This window comes from Merops nubicus, unplaced genomic scaffold, assembly GCF_000691845.1.
Source record: "Merops nubicus isolate BGI_N331 unplaced genomic scaffold, ASM69184v1 scaffold6577, whole genome shotgun sequence".
NCBI classification, from domain to species: domain Eukaryota; kingdom Metazoa; phylum Chordata; class Aves; order Coraciiformes; family Meropidae; genus Merops; species Merops nubicus.
The window spans coordinates 1-15239 of NW_008619477.1; the positions used below are offsets into that span (position 1 = coordinate 1).

General features: G+C 39.5%; 1 protein-coding gene across 1 annotated transcript in view; it reads right to left on the reverse strand.

Annotated features, from left to right (window-relative positions):
- Positions 1–3605: 3605 nt before the first annotated feature.
- VPS4B (vacuolar protein sorting 4 homolog B (S. cerevisiae)) overlaps positions 3606–15239 on the reverse strand; it is a 15979-nt gene continuing 4345 nt past the window's right edge. The window contains exons 5-11 of the mRNA XM_008943793.1: positions 13534–13653; positions 13137–13293; positions 11982–12130; positions 11751–11832; positions 8319–8538; positions 5864–6001; positions 3606–4305 (exon numbers count right to left, since the gene is read on the reverse strand). Of these exons, the coding sequence (XP_008942041.1) occupies positions 4204–4305; positions 5864–6001; positions 8319–8538; positions 11751–11832; positions 11982–12130; positions 13137–13293; positions 13534–13653 (968 nt within the window). The 3' untranslated portion in view covers positions 3606–4203. The remainder of the gene's footprint in view (positions 4306–5863; positions 6002–8318; positions 8539–11750; positions 11833–11981; positions 12131–13136; positions 13294–13533; positions 13654–15239) is intronic.

Consider the following 15239-nt stretch of genomic DNA (forward strand, 5'->3'; position numbering starts at 1 on the left):
CCCTGGAGGTGTTCAAAAAACAAGTAATGTGGCACTTGAGGTTATGCTCTAGTGGATAGGGAAATGCTGGGAGGAAAGTTGGACATGATCCTAGAGGTGCTTTCCAACCGTGGTGTTTGTCTGATTCTATGTTTGAAAGCAAAAGTCCCTGCACCTTGAGTAAGTGAGATTTAAATTAGCTGAGGCAGCAGAGGAGGGAGGGCAAGCAGAAGCAAGTCTTGCCACTTCATTGTACAGTGCCTGGTTCTGGGTCACCAAACAGGAAGGAAAACCTTGGCTTCATTATCAACATCAGGCCTGCACTTGGGTGTCACAGATCTGTTTCCTGGAGATGTTACAAAACACAGCCGAAGCCTTTTTAGAAGACAGCTTAACTCCCGCTACAGTGCAGATAGGACATTGTATGTTTTCATGAGTAATAAATATGCCCTGAGAAGTCCAAATTAATAAACCCTAAAATGTCAAGTATTTCTGTAAAGGACTAGCAGATTGTACATACCAGGTACCATGCACAGGTGGTACAGACAGACGTACTCTGGCATCCCCAAACACTGTTGATGGGGTGAAGGGAAGAAGTATCCTTGAGCATTCATTCATAAAGTTGGAGCCTCTTAGGCAGGATAAAAGATGCAAGGGTGAGTAAACAGAAAATGGCACAAAAAAAGACCTAGTCAAGAAGCTTCCATCAGAAGGGTGTGTGCGTGTGCCTGCAGAGGTGGGGAGGGAGAGAATTGTAATTAGGTCACAGGGACCAAAAGACAAAAAAAGAGGACAAGCTTATCTAGTATCTAGGCTGTCAGTACATAAATGCCAGGATGGAGAATGAACAATTAAGAGTTTTTACACAGCTAATTATGGCAACATATTTGTGGAATAAAACCACTAGATTAAAATATTGTTAATAAAAAGTCAAAATAAAATCAAAGTGGAAAGCAGTGGAGCCACAAGAGCTACAACAAAAGCTACCTGCTTGAGAATAAAAAAAAAAAAAAATAAATTTTGATAAGAATTAAGTATTTGTTGGAAAAGCAGCACAGTAGGAAAAAAACAGCCCACCAAGTTCTTGCACTATTTTATGTAAGCTATGGGAATGGCTTTAAGTCAGCCATGATTACCAGGATGAATCTAGTTTAGACAAAAAATGTGTATGGAAGACAATAATGGAACAGGCTTGTCATTCTGGAGAGAGACGAGTAAATAGCAAAATAAAGATGTTCCTGCTTTTGAATTTTCAACAAATTCAGAACTATTAGAAAGCTTCCTGTCCAGATAATCCTCAGAAATAGTATGAGGAAAAAGAAACAACCAAAACCAGAATATATTCATATTAGGAAGGTGACTAAATAGACACAAAGAGTAGATCAAAAGCTTCATTGCTTCAGTTGGCAGAAAGAGCAAACTGTGATCAGACACCCCTGACAGGATCAGGAACAAAAGCTTAAAGGGTATCTCTCTAAAGGACATGTGTTCTGATCCACTCATTAAAACAAAAACGTATTTGAAGACCAGCAGATAATCTGGAAAACAAAACAAATCAAACAAATAACTTAAAAATTTGTACATTTTAATTGTGCTAGAGAATGACAAAGAGACAGGAGAAGAAATCAGGGAAGAAAAAAAAGACTCTAGAATTTGAGGTTTGTCAGGCAACACAGGAAAAAAATATAACAAGTTAATTTACTGAGCTTTTCTAACCCTATGAGTATATGCATTGCAATGTATACCACAAGTGACAGGAAAACCAAAGTTTAATGTTGATGTGAAGAAACCATCTGAAGAACAAGTGATTTATTTGCAAAACTATTTTACTCACAGGAAGAAAAATTACATTTTTTCATATTGCAGTCAGAGTAAGCAGTAACACCAGCAGTTAGGAAAGAGAATGTGTAAACTACCCAACCAAAGATGACTCATGCATCAGACCTCATGAAAAATGTACAACTAATTTCTCCAGTATTAACAGAGGTTTTGATTACGTAAAGCAAATATAAATGCTCATAAATTCTTTAGTGTATTTTCAATTAACACTGAAAACTAAAATGGAGATTTCACAGGGCCTGCCCCTTGGCTATCATCTATTCTGGGATAACTTACCTAGGAAGCTCAGGGATACATTTTAATTTATTCCCATTTTACAAAGACAGCAAACCAAAAAGTTGTCCTTTTAGCTGCAATTTTAAGCAGCAATATTTATTTAGAATATATTTCTAAAATCAACTTTAAACATCAAACAATGCTTCTGTTAGAAATGTCATCCCACAACTCAGCAAGCAGCAAGATGTAAATTTAAAACATACAGCAGATTTTTCTTCTACATTAAAGACAAGAGATTACAAAGTTCAGTTTAGGGAAACCCATAGGACAAATCAGCCTGCTACAAATAAGTTCCTGAGAATTTGAAGATTGCAGTAAGGACTCTCATTTTAAAAAAGGTCAAGAGACAAGTACTTTGGAGAGTAGCTCCAAACCCCTAAGTGAGAGCCCTGCCAGTATGTGGCTCACTTGTAAAGTGTTCACAGGAGGCAACTATGAAAAGCAATCCTGCTGCAACAAGGACAAAGTTCACTGACCACAGCTGCCTGCACCTACACTGGAATTCCTGCATTGTCCATTCCTGTCCAAAGGTTCACAAAAACATTTGCAGTCCACCGATTCACATTTACAGGTTCCAACATAAGGTAAAGCTGTGTGTAACTAGATTTTGGAATGAATGTTTCATCATGTTAGGAAACAAAAGCTCAGCACCTTGCAGATCAAAGAATTTTTTAACTAAATATTTTGTTTAGCTGTTAAACATGGGAAGTAAAAAATAAAAAAAAAAAAATAAAAAAAAAAAAAACAAATCAGCCATTAAATACTTGAAAGTAACATAGAAGAAATACTCAGAAGAACACAGCTGATCTTGTACTATAATGTTTTACTTCATTTAGGTACAGCAAATTTCACCCGTCCTATGATTTGTAAAGTACACAAAATATGTACACCAAGGAAACCAAACTCCATCAAAAGATGATCATATATGTACATTATGCACCTATACATATACAAAATGTGCAAAGTTTTTAATGCAAGTTAAAGAAAGCATATGCAGGATAGAGTTGTTCAATGATAATGGAACACAGCATATTCTAGGTATTCTGATGATGTTTTGTATCTACAGCCAGTGCAGACTCACAAGGCACAGACTCAGTGCTGACACTGTAGTGTTTTAAGCTACATTCAGGCTTAATCTGTAGTTCTTAGGAAAAAAAATGGAGGTGCTACTTCTGTACTAAGTGCCACTTTCTCTCACAAGTTTAAGCACTAAATTGATGTAACCTATATGCAATAGTTATCAGTGGGGTTCCAGTTTATCACTGCCAAGTCAGTGACTGAAACATCTCTTACACTCTCCTCACACATATGCTGTTTCCGAAGGGGCCTCTCCTACATTCTCTAAAGACAACCTGTACATTGCCAGCCTTGACATGTGGAATCCTATAGGATATTACTAATGCTTTTTCCTGACTTTAGCCAGACTCTGGCAGAAAGTAAATCCAGATTAAAAAAAAGCCAGCAAAATACCTTCCAAGATACTTTAATTTAACAAACTTGTGCTAAATTGCACAAGAGCCTGCCATGTAAGGCAAAATTTTCATACAGCATAGCAGAAAAAGCCAAATACCAGCTCCACCAGTATTTAAACAAAGTACCGACCCACGTAATCTTACAGTGTTTTCTTTCTTACTTTGACAGTGGACCTACACTTCCAGTATGCTTCATCAGCAAATTTTGTTGCATTTTTCTAAATTAAATGAGCAATTAATATGTAGGCTTACTGACTGGTGCTGAAACCATCCAACAAGTATTTTCCCTTCCACCCCTCAAAAATGGGGTTTTTGAGCCTACTGGGAGTTTAAAATTTACTTATACCCAGGTCTAATACCTAAAATTGTAAAGTTTCCTAGTATTTAATAGACATTACTACATCACTTTGCTGTCTCATTCTAAAATTGTACTTTCATATTATTTTTCAATAGACATTTAATAGATATCTGAGGAAAACAACACATTACAAAAGCTTCAGAGTCTTTGCAAAGGTATCTTCTATTCCTTCTGCAAAGTAAGAAAGGAGTGATTTTATTGGCACTTATTTTAAGTGCCATCAACACACAAGAATACTTAAAGCAAAAAAAGTTCTAATGCTCCACATGTATCTTTGGTTTAACCTTCTTGACCAAAGTCTTCTGTAAACTTCTTTAACTTCTCCAGGTCCTGTTCATTAACTGTTGGTTTAGTGCTAGCTAGAGACCTAAGCATATCCACCTGTCAGGAAAAAAAGAAAACAAGTGTTTTCAGAGACCAGCACAGTGCCACTGCTAACAATCTTGTTGCCAAGAGAAACATGCATTAAAAAGCCCATTAAAACAAGATGACCACAGGAGCTCCTAAAACTTTAACTAAACCTGAGCACCTCTGCACAGAGGCAACTTTTCAACCATGTGAAGACAAACAACTGCCAGCGAGTTTTCTAATAATGAAGCCATAACCTCAGGTTTAGGCTTAAGCCACTTACCCATTCAAGTGAAATTAATCTCTTTTTACTGAAAAGAACTGAACTTCAAGTCCTAGCCAAAGGCAGTGGAAAAAGCAGATTCTCAACACCTCATATTATTATAAAATGATGGGTAATACCAGAAGCTAGCATCATGATTTTCTAGACTTGACATTTGTAGCATCAGACTAGAGACACCCTGCTTAGAAAGAATTAAAGCCTGATCTATTTAAGGACATGAACCAATATTGGACACTGAAACAACAACCGATGCAACTACAGCATGTCAGAGCCCAGGTACCATTAGGAGCTCACAAGGAATTGTTACGTTTAATTGCAGAAAAGACAGATTTAAAAAAAAAACAAAACAGCTTAGACGATGGGGGCAGAAGCTTTAGGGCAGGCCTGCACCTGTATACATCCTTCTACACTTCCTCAGTATGCAAATGTGCACAGAAAAGTCTGTTCTGAATTATAGTGATCGTTATATCTGCCATGCAGTGTCTACTGTTTCAGAGGTTTGTGATCCCCGTGAAGTTTACTTATTTCTTGCATTCATTACAGGACTGTTTGCCCACAAGAAATGACAGCACCACAGATTTGTTGTCAAGTCCTTCCCTCAAACGTTGTACTTATGTTCAGAATCTTCTTTTGTTGCTCTTGGGAAAAATACAAAATGAGCCATTTTTTTGCAGTGAACTAAAATTTCAATATGTCTTGAAGTGACACATTTCATTCCCTAGACCAAAGCAAGTACTTTAGAATGCAGAAAGAAAACAGCTAAAAGAGCTGCATCATTTGTGATAAAATTTATCCAACGCTACCACTACATTCATGATTTTTCTACATTTTATTGTTTATGCTTGTGTTTATTTTGTGGGTAGTATTTACCTACAGCACCCCACTTCCCAACGTGCACTGGCTATAATTTTCCTTTTCCCATAACAATATCAATGCCATAGAGTGATAGGAAGGAAGCAAATCATGGGGCAGGGATCTTGAAGCTTTTAAATGAATCAAAGACAATGGAAAGAACAGTGGAAGATGCAGATGCTGTCTCTGGATGAAAGGACAGCAGCTGCATGCCAGCAGACAAGAACAGTAAGAAAGAAATGCTTATCAGGGATGGAGAGCTGCCTTTTTCACAGGTGTGCCACACTGCAGCACTGTAAGTTGGGAATTCAGGTGTTACCTGGTATGACCAGCATTTCTGAAAACAACTCATCCTTGGTCATCATGGCCTTGCATAACCATTGGAAAAAGAGTTCACCTAAAAGTCTGTTTAGAATTCTGCAAAGCAAGAAAGAAACGCTACAAAAGAATACTTACCATGGAAACTTGAGGCTCCAGTAATTTATCACCTGGAACCTCCATCCATGTCATTTCTATGGCTTCAGGGTCACCTGGTGAGCAAGGGGTGAACAAATCTACCATGGTGTTTGGACTAGATACTGATGGTCCTTTTACCTAAAAATAGGAAAATCCTAAATTTATAGGAATAATAATTTTAAAGACAAAAACCAGCAGCTGAACAGCATCTTTAGAGCAAAAATATTGCTTAATTTTACACAGATGACCCACCCATTGCAAAGATTTGTCCTGTGAAAGGAAGCGTGTAAGTGTACTGGCATCATTCTCTCTGAAAACATGCAGTTTTAGCCAGATAACTAAATTTGTATCAAGTCAAATCCCACGATCTGCTTCTTTCTAAGACTGAGGATTTCTGTGAAGACTAACATGCCAGGAAACCTAGTTGGAGAAGATCACACTTTTAATCCCTGGTCTCTTTGGGAGTTCATTCATCACTGGTTAACAACTTTCTAAAAGCTTCTCAGTAATTGTCCTTGAGTGTCCCTCAAGTTAGGAAGATGGAGATGGCTCTTCATTCTTTGACATACTGCACTACGAAGTTCTGAGCACCTTTTCTGACACCACCTCAGCAGCATAGTAACTGAAAATAGGGTCAGCTAGTGGAAGAACAGAAACCATCCTTTTTATCCAGACACATGGACAACCAAAAAAAGCCACACCAGGTGTCTGTTCCCTTTCTGCAACGTGTTATCTGGGACTACAGTTTTCTCTTCCTTTATCACTACCTGAAGCATCACACACCCAAAGGAACTCAAAACAAAGATTGAAAGACAACACACTAACTGGCTGTTTTTTACAGCCGAGAACTCAATTTGCTATTTCCAAACTGCATTTAAAGCATGATGCTGCAAAGCACAGATATTCACAATGCACTCTGACAAACCTGTATTATCACACAGAGCAAGGAATGGTTTGCAATTAATTAGTAGTAATTGAGAAAAGCACTGATTAAGTAGGGCAAGGTGTCTGTTTATGATTCAAACAATAAAGCTAAGATTTTGCTTACAAAAATTGCAAACAATTAAAAGTACTAGCAATGCAAGTGGTATCAAACTGGCTTATGTCAGAGCCCTCAAAGTACTGCAGCCCTGGATTTTTTTTTCCCTTCCTTTTTTTAGGGACAAAAGGGAGTAAGAGTTAAAAATTCCTTTTGGTTTGCTCTGCAAAGTCTGACAGCTGAGGTTATTCTATGGCTCCATGGTAGTCTCAGACATTCCTTAGATTCTTCCAAATTTGAAAAAAGGCCTTTAGCCAGAAATTTCATTGTTTCTTAAAGTCAACAATGGATAAATACTTCAGGCATCACTGCTTAAGGGAAGGAAGGCTCCAAAAAATCCTTGGTATTTTAAGACAGCTGCTTATTTTTAAAAAATACAGTTTATATCGCAGTGTTATTGCCAAGATGCCCCCAGAAGAAACTTACAAATCACTGTTTTAGCGGTATTTTTGGTGTGTAGGTTCTATACAGGAGAAGTGCAATTTTATTTAACCTATACACGTGTATGTATTTGAAACTGTTTATCATCATTTATAACAGGATACTTTTCCCCCTCTGAAGAGCTTAATAGAGAACAATTAATTTGACTGAACAAGACTGGCATGTGCAAGTTCTTCAGAGGAAAACAAGCATTTCCAGATTTAATGGATCTAGATTGGTGCTAAAGAACTCTAGTTGGTTCTTTGTTAGATAGCTTTCGAGATCCACATGTTGAGAAGAAATGTTTAAGTCAGTACATAGTCTATATAGTGAACTGCAAGATAAGCCAAACAGTATCATTTCATTAGTCTCTCTGAAGTGCATATAAATAAGTGTAGTTTTCATACTACAGCAGCATTCATAGGATGCTACATGCTGCCCAAACACCAAAACACAGGCCTTGCTCAGTTGTCTAGCATCTACCGTCACAAGTAACATCAATTTAGTGTTTTTACCATAACTTCACAGGAACCCTAATTTTTCAGTTTGAAAAATATGTCAAGCAGAATATCCATAATTATAATCCATCTGTTCCCATGAGGATGAGGGATACATTCATTTAAAAATGCTAGAAAAACATGAAGAACCATGTAACTTGATCCATAAAGTATACCTCTGTTGCATTCCCATTTAAGTCCAACTTCAAACTGAATGCTTTTAATACTACCCAGAGACACAGAGTCATCAGAGCTTGGGTTACACAGCATGAATGCTCAGAAACTAGTGCCACCAGACTTATGGCAGGACTGAGGGAAGGATGGTGGAAGGAAAACAAAAAAAGAGAAGGAATACCCAAGTTCTCCCCAGTTGATAAAAAGGACATTCATAAGCATGCAGTATTACCCAAAAACAAATTCAGTTTACTTATAAGGAATTTTCAAATTAAGACAGTTCTGAGAGATGAAATAACTCGTAGGATTTTTAACTTTTACTTACTTTTTTAAAGTGAGTAGCTGATTGCACTTTTCTAACAGGCTGCATCAGTGCATCCCGTACAATGATGCTGATATCTGCACCAGAATAACCTTCAGTTCTCTTTCCCAGCTCCCGGTAATCTGAGTCTGTCAGGAGATTGGGAGTTGACCCAAGGTGAAGTTTGAACATGGCGGCCCTGGCATGGTCTTCCGGTAAGGGGATGTAAATACGCTTCTCAAACCTGGTTTGAAAGAAAAAAGGAAAGTGTTCCACAGGTGCTCGCTCATGCAGGTGCACACAGGAAAGAAGCTTATGCAAATAAGTATATAGTTGGTTCCTAACAGTATTAGAAGTAGCTTCAGTATTATAAACCTTCACAGAAGAAAAAATCTAAGGCAAATACTCAACAACCAGTTCTCATAACTAATACTGTAGCTAACATCCAGAATATAACAACTTCTGCCTTTTCATGGCAAAGTTTTTCCAGATTCTCTCCAGCAGAGTTAAGTGTTTTAAAAGAAAAAAATGAGGGGAAAAAAGTCTTTAGTGTTGAAGTATATTTGACCAATTTTCACACTCAAAGGAAGAGCTGCCTAATAATAAGCTGACACAACCACATTCTCCAGCCTCCAACTAAATTAAAGAAAACCACATAGCTGGAAGTCAATTTGAAGTCATGTTCTCAACACAGTTGTCAGAAGAAAACGCTGATAACTGCAGTTCTTCCTTTGAAGCAGCCACCTGTTCTCACAGAGGGGATTGCCTCCCACCAGCAAAATTAAGACTGATTCAGAATCAGAATGGTAGGAGTTGAAAGGGATCTCTGGAGATCATCTAGGTCTAGTTTCACTTCCACTTCTCTGGGCAGCCTGTTACACTGCTCCATCACCCTCACAGTAAAGAAGTTAGTCCTTATGTTTAGGTGAACTGTGTTCCAGTTTGTGCCTGTTGCCCCACATTCTATCACTGGGCACCACTGAAAAGTGTCTGGCCCCATCCTCTTAGCACCCTCACTTTAAGCATTGACAAGACCCCCTCTCAGTCTTCTCTTCTCCAGGCTAAACAGACCCAGGTCTCTCAGCTTTTCCCTGTACGAGAGATGTTCCAGTCCCCTAATCACCTTCATAGTCCTTTGTGGATTTCAAATTGTGTAGAACACAAGTACCTTGATACACATGACAAAGTGGGTGAGGTTCATGAAAAACTTATTTGATTACTACTTGTACTGGTGTACAAGGTCTTTAAGTTTTATGGACAAGAGTTAGAGCTACTCTTTCATGCTGCAGAGAATCAGAGAATGGTTTGAGTTGGGAGAGACCTTTAAAGGTCATCTAGTCCAACCATCTTGCCACAGGCAAGGACATCTTCCATTAGATCAGGCTGCTCAAAGCACCACCCAACCTGGCCTTGAAAACTTCTAATGATGGAACATTCACAACTTCCCTGGGCAGCCTGTTCCAGTGTCTCATCAACCTCACAGTAAAGAATTTCTTCCTCATGTCCAATCCAAACCTACTCTTTCAGTTTAAAACTGCTGCCCCTTGTCCTGTCCCAACAGGCCTTGGTTAAAAAAATTAAACAAACGTCTCTTTGTCTTTCTAATAAGCCCCCTTCATATATTGAAAGGCTGCAATAAGGTCTCCCCTGAGCGGTCTCCTCTCCAGGCTCACCAGCCCCAAATCTCTCATTGTTTCTTCACAGGAGAGGTGTTCCAGCCCTCTGATCATTTTCATGGAGCCCTTCTGGATTTTCTCTATCAGGCCCATCTCTGTCTTGTGCAGTGGACTCCAGAGATGGAATTTCAAGAATGACTTAAAATTTTAAGCAACGCCTCTAAATTTGTCTCACACAAAACTGTAGTCATACAGGTTGGAAGCAACCTCTGGAGATCACCTCATCCAAGCCTAAATCAAAGTATGGCAAGCTTGAATTAAATATATAAATAAAAGCCAGTGACATGGACAAAAAAGTAATGTTTCTTTAGCCAACAAAAATGACCATTATCCAAGCTGTGTCCTCATCACAACATAATCGTATGTGTCACATAGCTGTATTTGTCCTCTGCTGGTCTGCAGCTCAAAGATCCAGCTCATCAGGAAGCAGCAGTTAAAATATACACTGAAAGATCAGAGATTCATAGAATCACTATAGTTGGAAAGAACCTCTAGGATAATCAAGTCCAACCTTCCTCCTAACGTTTCCCTAACCACTAGACCATAGCCTCAAGTGCTACATCCGCTCATTTTTCTGAACACCTCCAGGGATGGTGACTCCACCACGTCCCTGGGCAGCCCATTCCAGTGCCTGACCACTCTCTCAGGGAAGAAATTCTACCCAATATCCAGTCAAAACCTCCCCTGTCGTAACTTGAGGCCATTTCATCTCGTCCTAAAGAGACCAACACCAGCCTCACTACAACCTTCTTTCAGGTCGCTATAGAGAGCAACAAGGTCACCTCTCAGTCTCCTCCAGGCTAAACAACCCCAGTCCCCTCAGACAGGCTCCATAAGGCATGTTTTCCAGCCCTCTCACCAGCCTCGCTGCCCTTCTCTGGACCCGCTCCAGCACCTCCATGTCCTCCTGATCCTGTGGTGCCCAAACTGGACACAGTGCTCAAGGTGTGGTCTCACCAGTGCTGAGCCCAGGGGCAGGATCACCTCCCTACGCCTGCTGGCCACACCGTTTCTGACACAGGCCAGGATGCCATTGGCCTTCTTGGCCCCCTGGGCACACTGCTGGCTCATGGTCAGCTGCTCTCCACCAACACCCCCAGGTCCTTTTCCACCAGGCAGTTTCCAGCCACTCCTCCCCAAGCCTGGAGCATTGCCTGGGGCTGTTGTGACCCAAGTGCAGGACCTGGCACTTGCCCTTGTTAAACCTCCTACAGCTGACCTCAGCCCATTGCTCCAGCCTGTCCAGACCCCTCTGCAGAGCCTTCCTGTCCTCCAGCAGATCAACACTCCCACTTAATTTCTAGATGGGTCACCTCTAGATGGGTCACCTGCTCATAGAAGGAGATCAGATAAATTGTACCTGACCAGTAGAAAACAGTGTTTCTGTGTAACATAAGACTATACTTCCATCAAAGAACTCAAGCTTTTCAGTTTATCAACAGCTGAAAAGGAAAGCTCTACCCACTTTTGCCCTTCTGAGGTACATATTTTGTAAACTGCCCCCCAAGCCCACCAGAAAACCAACCAACAAGGATACAGAATAGTCTTCTGCTTGCTCAAGCACAACCATCTAACAATGAGATAAGGTGAGAGCGAATCTACCCCTTTAAAGGGATAAGGGGCTATTAGTTGGGCTCAGTCCATTTCACAGAATCAAGTTGTATTACACTAGCAATGTCTGCAAACATGAGCTGGATCACTACCTCAAGTAGTCTCAGACTGAACCCTCATAACAGTTGTGAATTTCATACAATGGTAAAAAAAAAAAGCTGCATCATACCTTCTCCTGATAGCAGAATCCAAAACCCAGGGTATGTTTGTCGCTCCCAAGACCAAGATTCCTTCATTGTCAACACCAACCCCTGTATCAGGGCAGAAACCATTTCACTGTTTTAGATGATAAACAGAGGTGTTTTACCGTGCCGTGGAACTGCAGATCTTTGTAGCATTTTCATGCAAGCTATGCTTAAAATCAGGCCTTTGACCAATTTGGAAAACCAAGTAAACTCACCTTGCATCTGGACTAGGAATTCTGTTTTTATCCGTCTAGCAGCCTCACTTTCATTTTCACTTCTTGACCCGCAGAGGGAATCTATCTCATCAATGAAGATAATAGAAGGTTTGTTTTGTCTGGCAAGCTGGAACAAGTTTTTCACTAATCTTAAAAAAGGGAACAGCTTCAGTTATCTTCATGATTACACCAGTAAAACCACCTAATTTAAGATTATGATACAGTCACTTCCTTTAGAGGAAGGTAAGAAAAGAAAAGTATAAATGTACTCATACAACATTCTTACAAGCTCCAAGACTCAGCATTATACTGAGTGAGAGGGCACAGAGTAGGTGAAACATTTTCACGTACTTCAGGCGTGGTTTTGCAAGACAAAGCCCTTTTTCTGCTTACATTTCTACAAGACAGCCTGGACTACACAAAACCACCACTCTACACATATTCAGAAGAACATGCCTTTCTCTTCTTTAACATTTGTAACCTAATTAGTTTAACTCTAGAGACTTTGCAAGAAACATCATGTACATTTACTTTATACAACTTTAATAAATGCTTTTTATGTGACAAGAAAAGTTGGTTTGCAAAAGCCAAACCAAACAACTAACCCCAAAACCTTGCCATATCTTATTAACATATTCCACTAAGTGCAATATAAGTAAGAGCATACTGGCAAGTTGCTCACATTACCAGCACTAAATCTCAAGCAATAGTCTCAAATGAAGTCAAGCAGAAAAAAAATGCCAAGCTGGACTCCAGTTCTTTTTCTATTCCTTTTGCAATGGGAGGAAAGCAACTTAAGGTTTCTTCTGGAACAGATGAGTGGGGAGATGCCAAGAGGCAGAGTACCCCAACATTTCAGACTGATGTAGTGTGCAACCACAGCTGAGTTCAGAAGGAGAATGAGCTCCATGGTGCTCCTGAAACCTTTCTGAGCTAGTTTGACTACCTTGAGCACTGAAGAGAGGTCCAGCTGTAGAAGCACAAAAACCAGCACATGACAATATCTTTACATGGCACTGCAGCAAGCAGCATAGAAACACCTGAAGTTTGTTTTTAAAAAGATACGGCTCAAATTTAATTTCTCTACAGCAACTTTTCTAGCTCTGTATTAATTTCTTCTTGTGTTTTCCTGGACCTCTGGCAACTCCAACTTACTTTTCACTTTCACCTAACCACTTTGAGACAAGGTCAGAGGAAGATACTGAGAAGAAGGTCGAGTTGTTTGCTTCTGTTGCCACAGCTTTTGCTAAATAAGACTTTCCTGTTCCTGGTGGTCCAAACAGGAGAATCCCTCTCCAGGGTGTTCTCTTTCCTGCAAGAGAGAAACCATCAGACTTCAAAATACTGTAGAAAGATTGAATCTATTTCTCTGATGAAGCCCCTTTTATTCACTCAAGAGGTTTTCCACATCTACCTACGAAACCTGTCAAATGGATCATAATCTCTTTGTTAAGAGCTCAGCCTGAGTCTCTGATATATTAGCTTAACACTTTCCTCAGAACCCAGCACTGGTCCTGACTGGCCAATAGCAAATAAATGCTGTAATTCTGACCTGTAAACAGGTGTGGAAATTTAATGGGCAAGATCACTGCTTCTTTCAGTGCTTCTTTGGCACCTTCAAGGCCAGCAACATCACTCCATTTGACATTTGGTCGCTCCATAACAATGGCTCCTATAAGAAAAGATTGTATAAATTAGTGATGCACAATATCTTTTCACAACTTCAATAAATTCTATTTTGGAAAAAAAATATTGAGGAATCTATGCCCATGTCAATACTAAATAAAACCAAGGCATTTCTAAGTAGGTATGTAAGCTGAATAATATGAGTCAAATGGCTGTTATATCTACAGAAATGTCACACTGTTTGGGTAACCAGGATACTCAAGAGTTAGAAGTCCTGCAATGTTCAAAGCTGGTCCATAACTGATCAGCAAATGTGCATTTAGCAGTCACACAGGAGTACCTTCTCAAAGAGGTCTTCAGAAACCATCTCCTCACTAATCCACCATTGCACTTCCTGAAAAATCTGAAATCTTATTTTAAACAGGGGAAGGAATGTAGCTGCACTCGCCTAGGATTTATAAGATACCTCCAAGCAGATAAGTCACTTGCTGGGTATCTCCAGATGTGCAGCAAACAATCAGATCATCTGATAGTAAAGAGCTTTGAGAGCTTGGGTTGAAAGCATTAGAAAGATTACATGGAGCCCGCTTAGCTGCAGAAGTATCTTCTTAGTCTAGCCATGTTCTCTCAAACATAATCTCACTCAGCCAGAAAGTTCAGCTTGATTTGAGCCTACTGAGCTGCAGTTTAGCCTCCTCTTTAAGACTTCAGACTGGTTAGTCTGACATGCTAAAGATTATTTTGACTCGACTACTTTTAAATGGGACAACTTGGATTTGAGCTAGTAAAAGAATATTAGATCTTGCAATCCTAACTAACATAAATCTAAAAGGTATGAGAAATTTTCTTAGATGAACAAATGCCAACCAACCCAATGCTTACCAAAGTACCCAGACACACTGGAAGTTTCAGTTGCCCTAATTCTTTACATGGGGCTTTCTCTAATTTCATAACTGGCTTTCACCAGCTATTTTCTTGACACTTTTACCTCCAGCCTTTAAGTGAAGTAATTTAAAGCTTTTATTTAGAGGATGAAAAACTTGCTATTGCTCACTGACCAATGAATAAAAAGTAAGCACATGTTATTTAGTTTAAGTACGTTCTCTGAGGTTTCCGTTTTTTGTTTTTTTTTTTTTTTCTTTTGCTGCATTCCCTTTCTATCAGATTGAAATGAACAATTTCTGTTACCAATTGCTAACAATTTTAAATTTGAGTCCAAAAGCAACATCATATTGTTAAAGACCTTAAAAAATATTAGAGAAAGTTGACTGCGAACTGTCTCAGCTTGCAATCTATATACTGGAATTAATTCAACCATCCACTTTCAATGCATTACGTTATTTTGCTAGGTTGATTACATCTCAGTTTTTCTTAAAGTAAAAAACTCCATCACTAAAATAATCAGCAGAACAGGCAACAGTGCAGATAGGAACAGGAACTTTGAAATAAGTTGATACATCGGTTATTTGCACCAGATATACCATGGTAACTGAAATCACCGTACTGTGAAAGATTACCTGTGCCAGGACTGAAGTGCTGGGGTTAAACCTCCAGCCCTGAGTGAGGGCTGGCACATGGATGATGTCCACAACCAGGCAAGAAAGACCCTCCTGACAAGGCTGGCCAGACCCT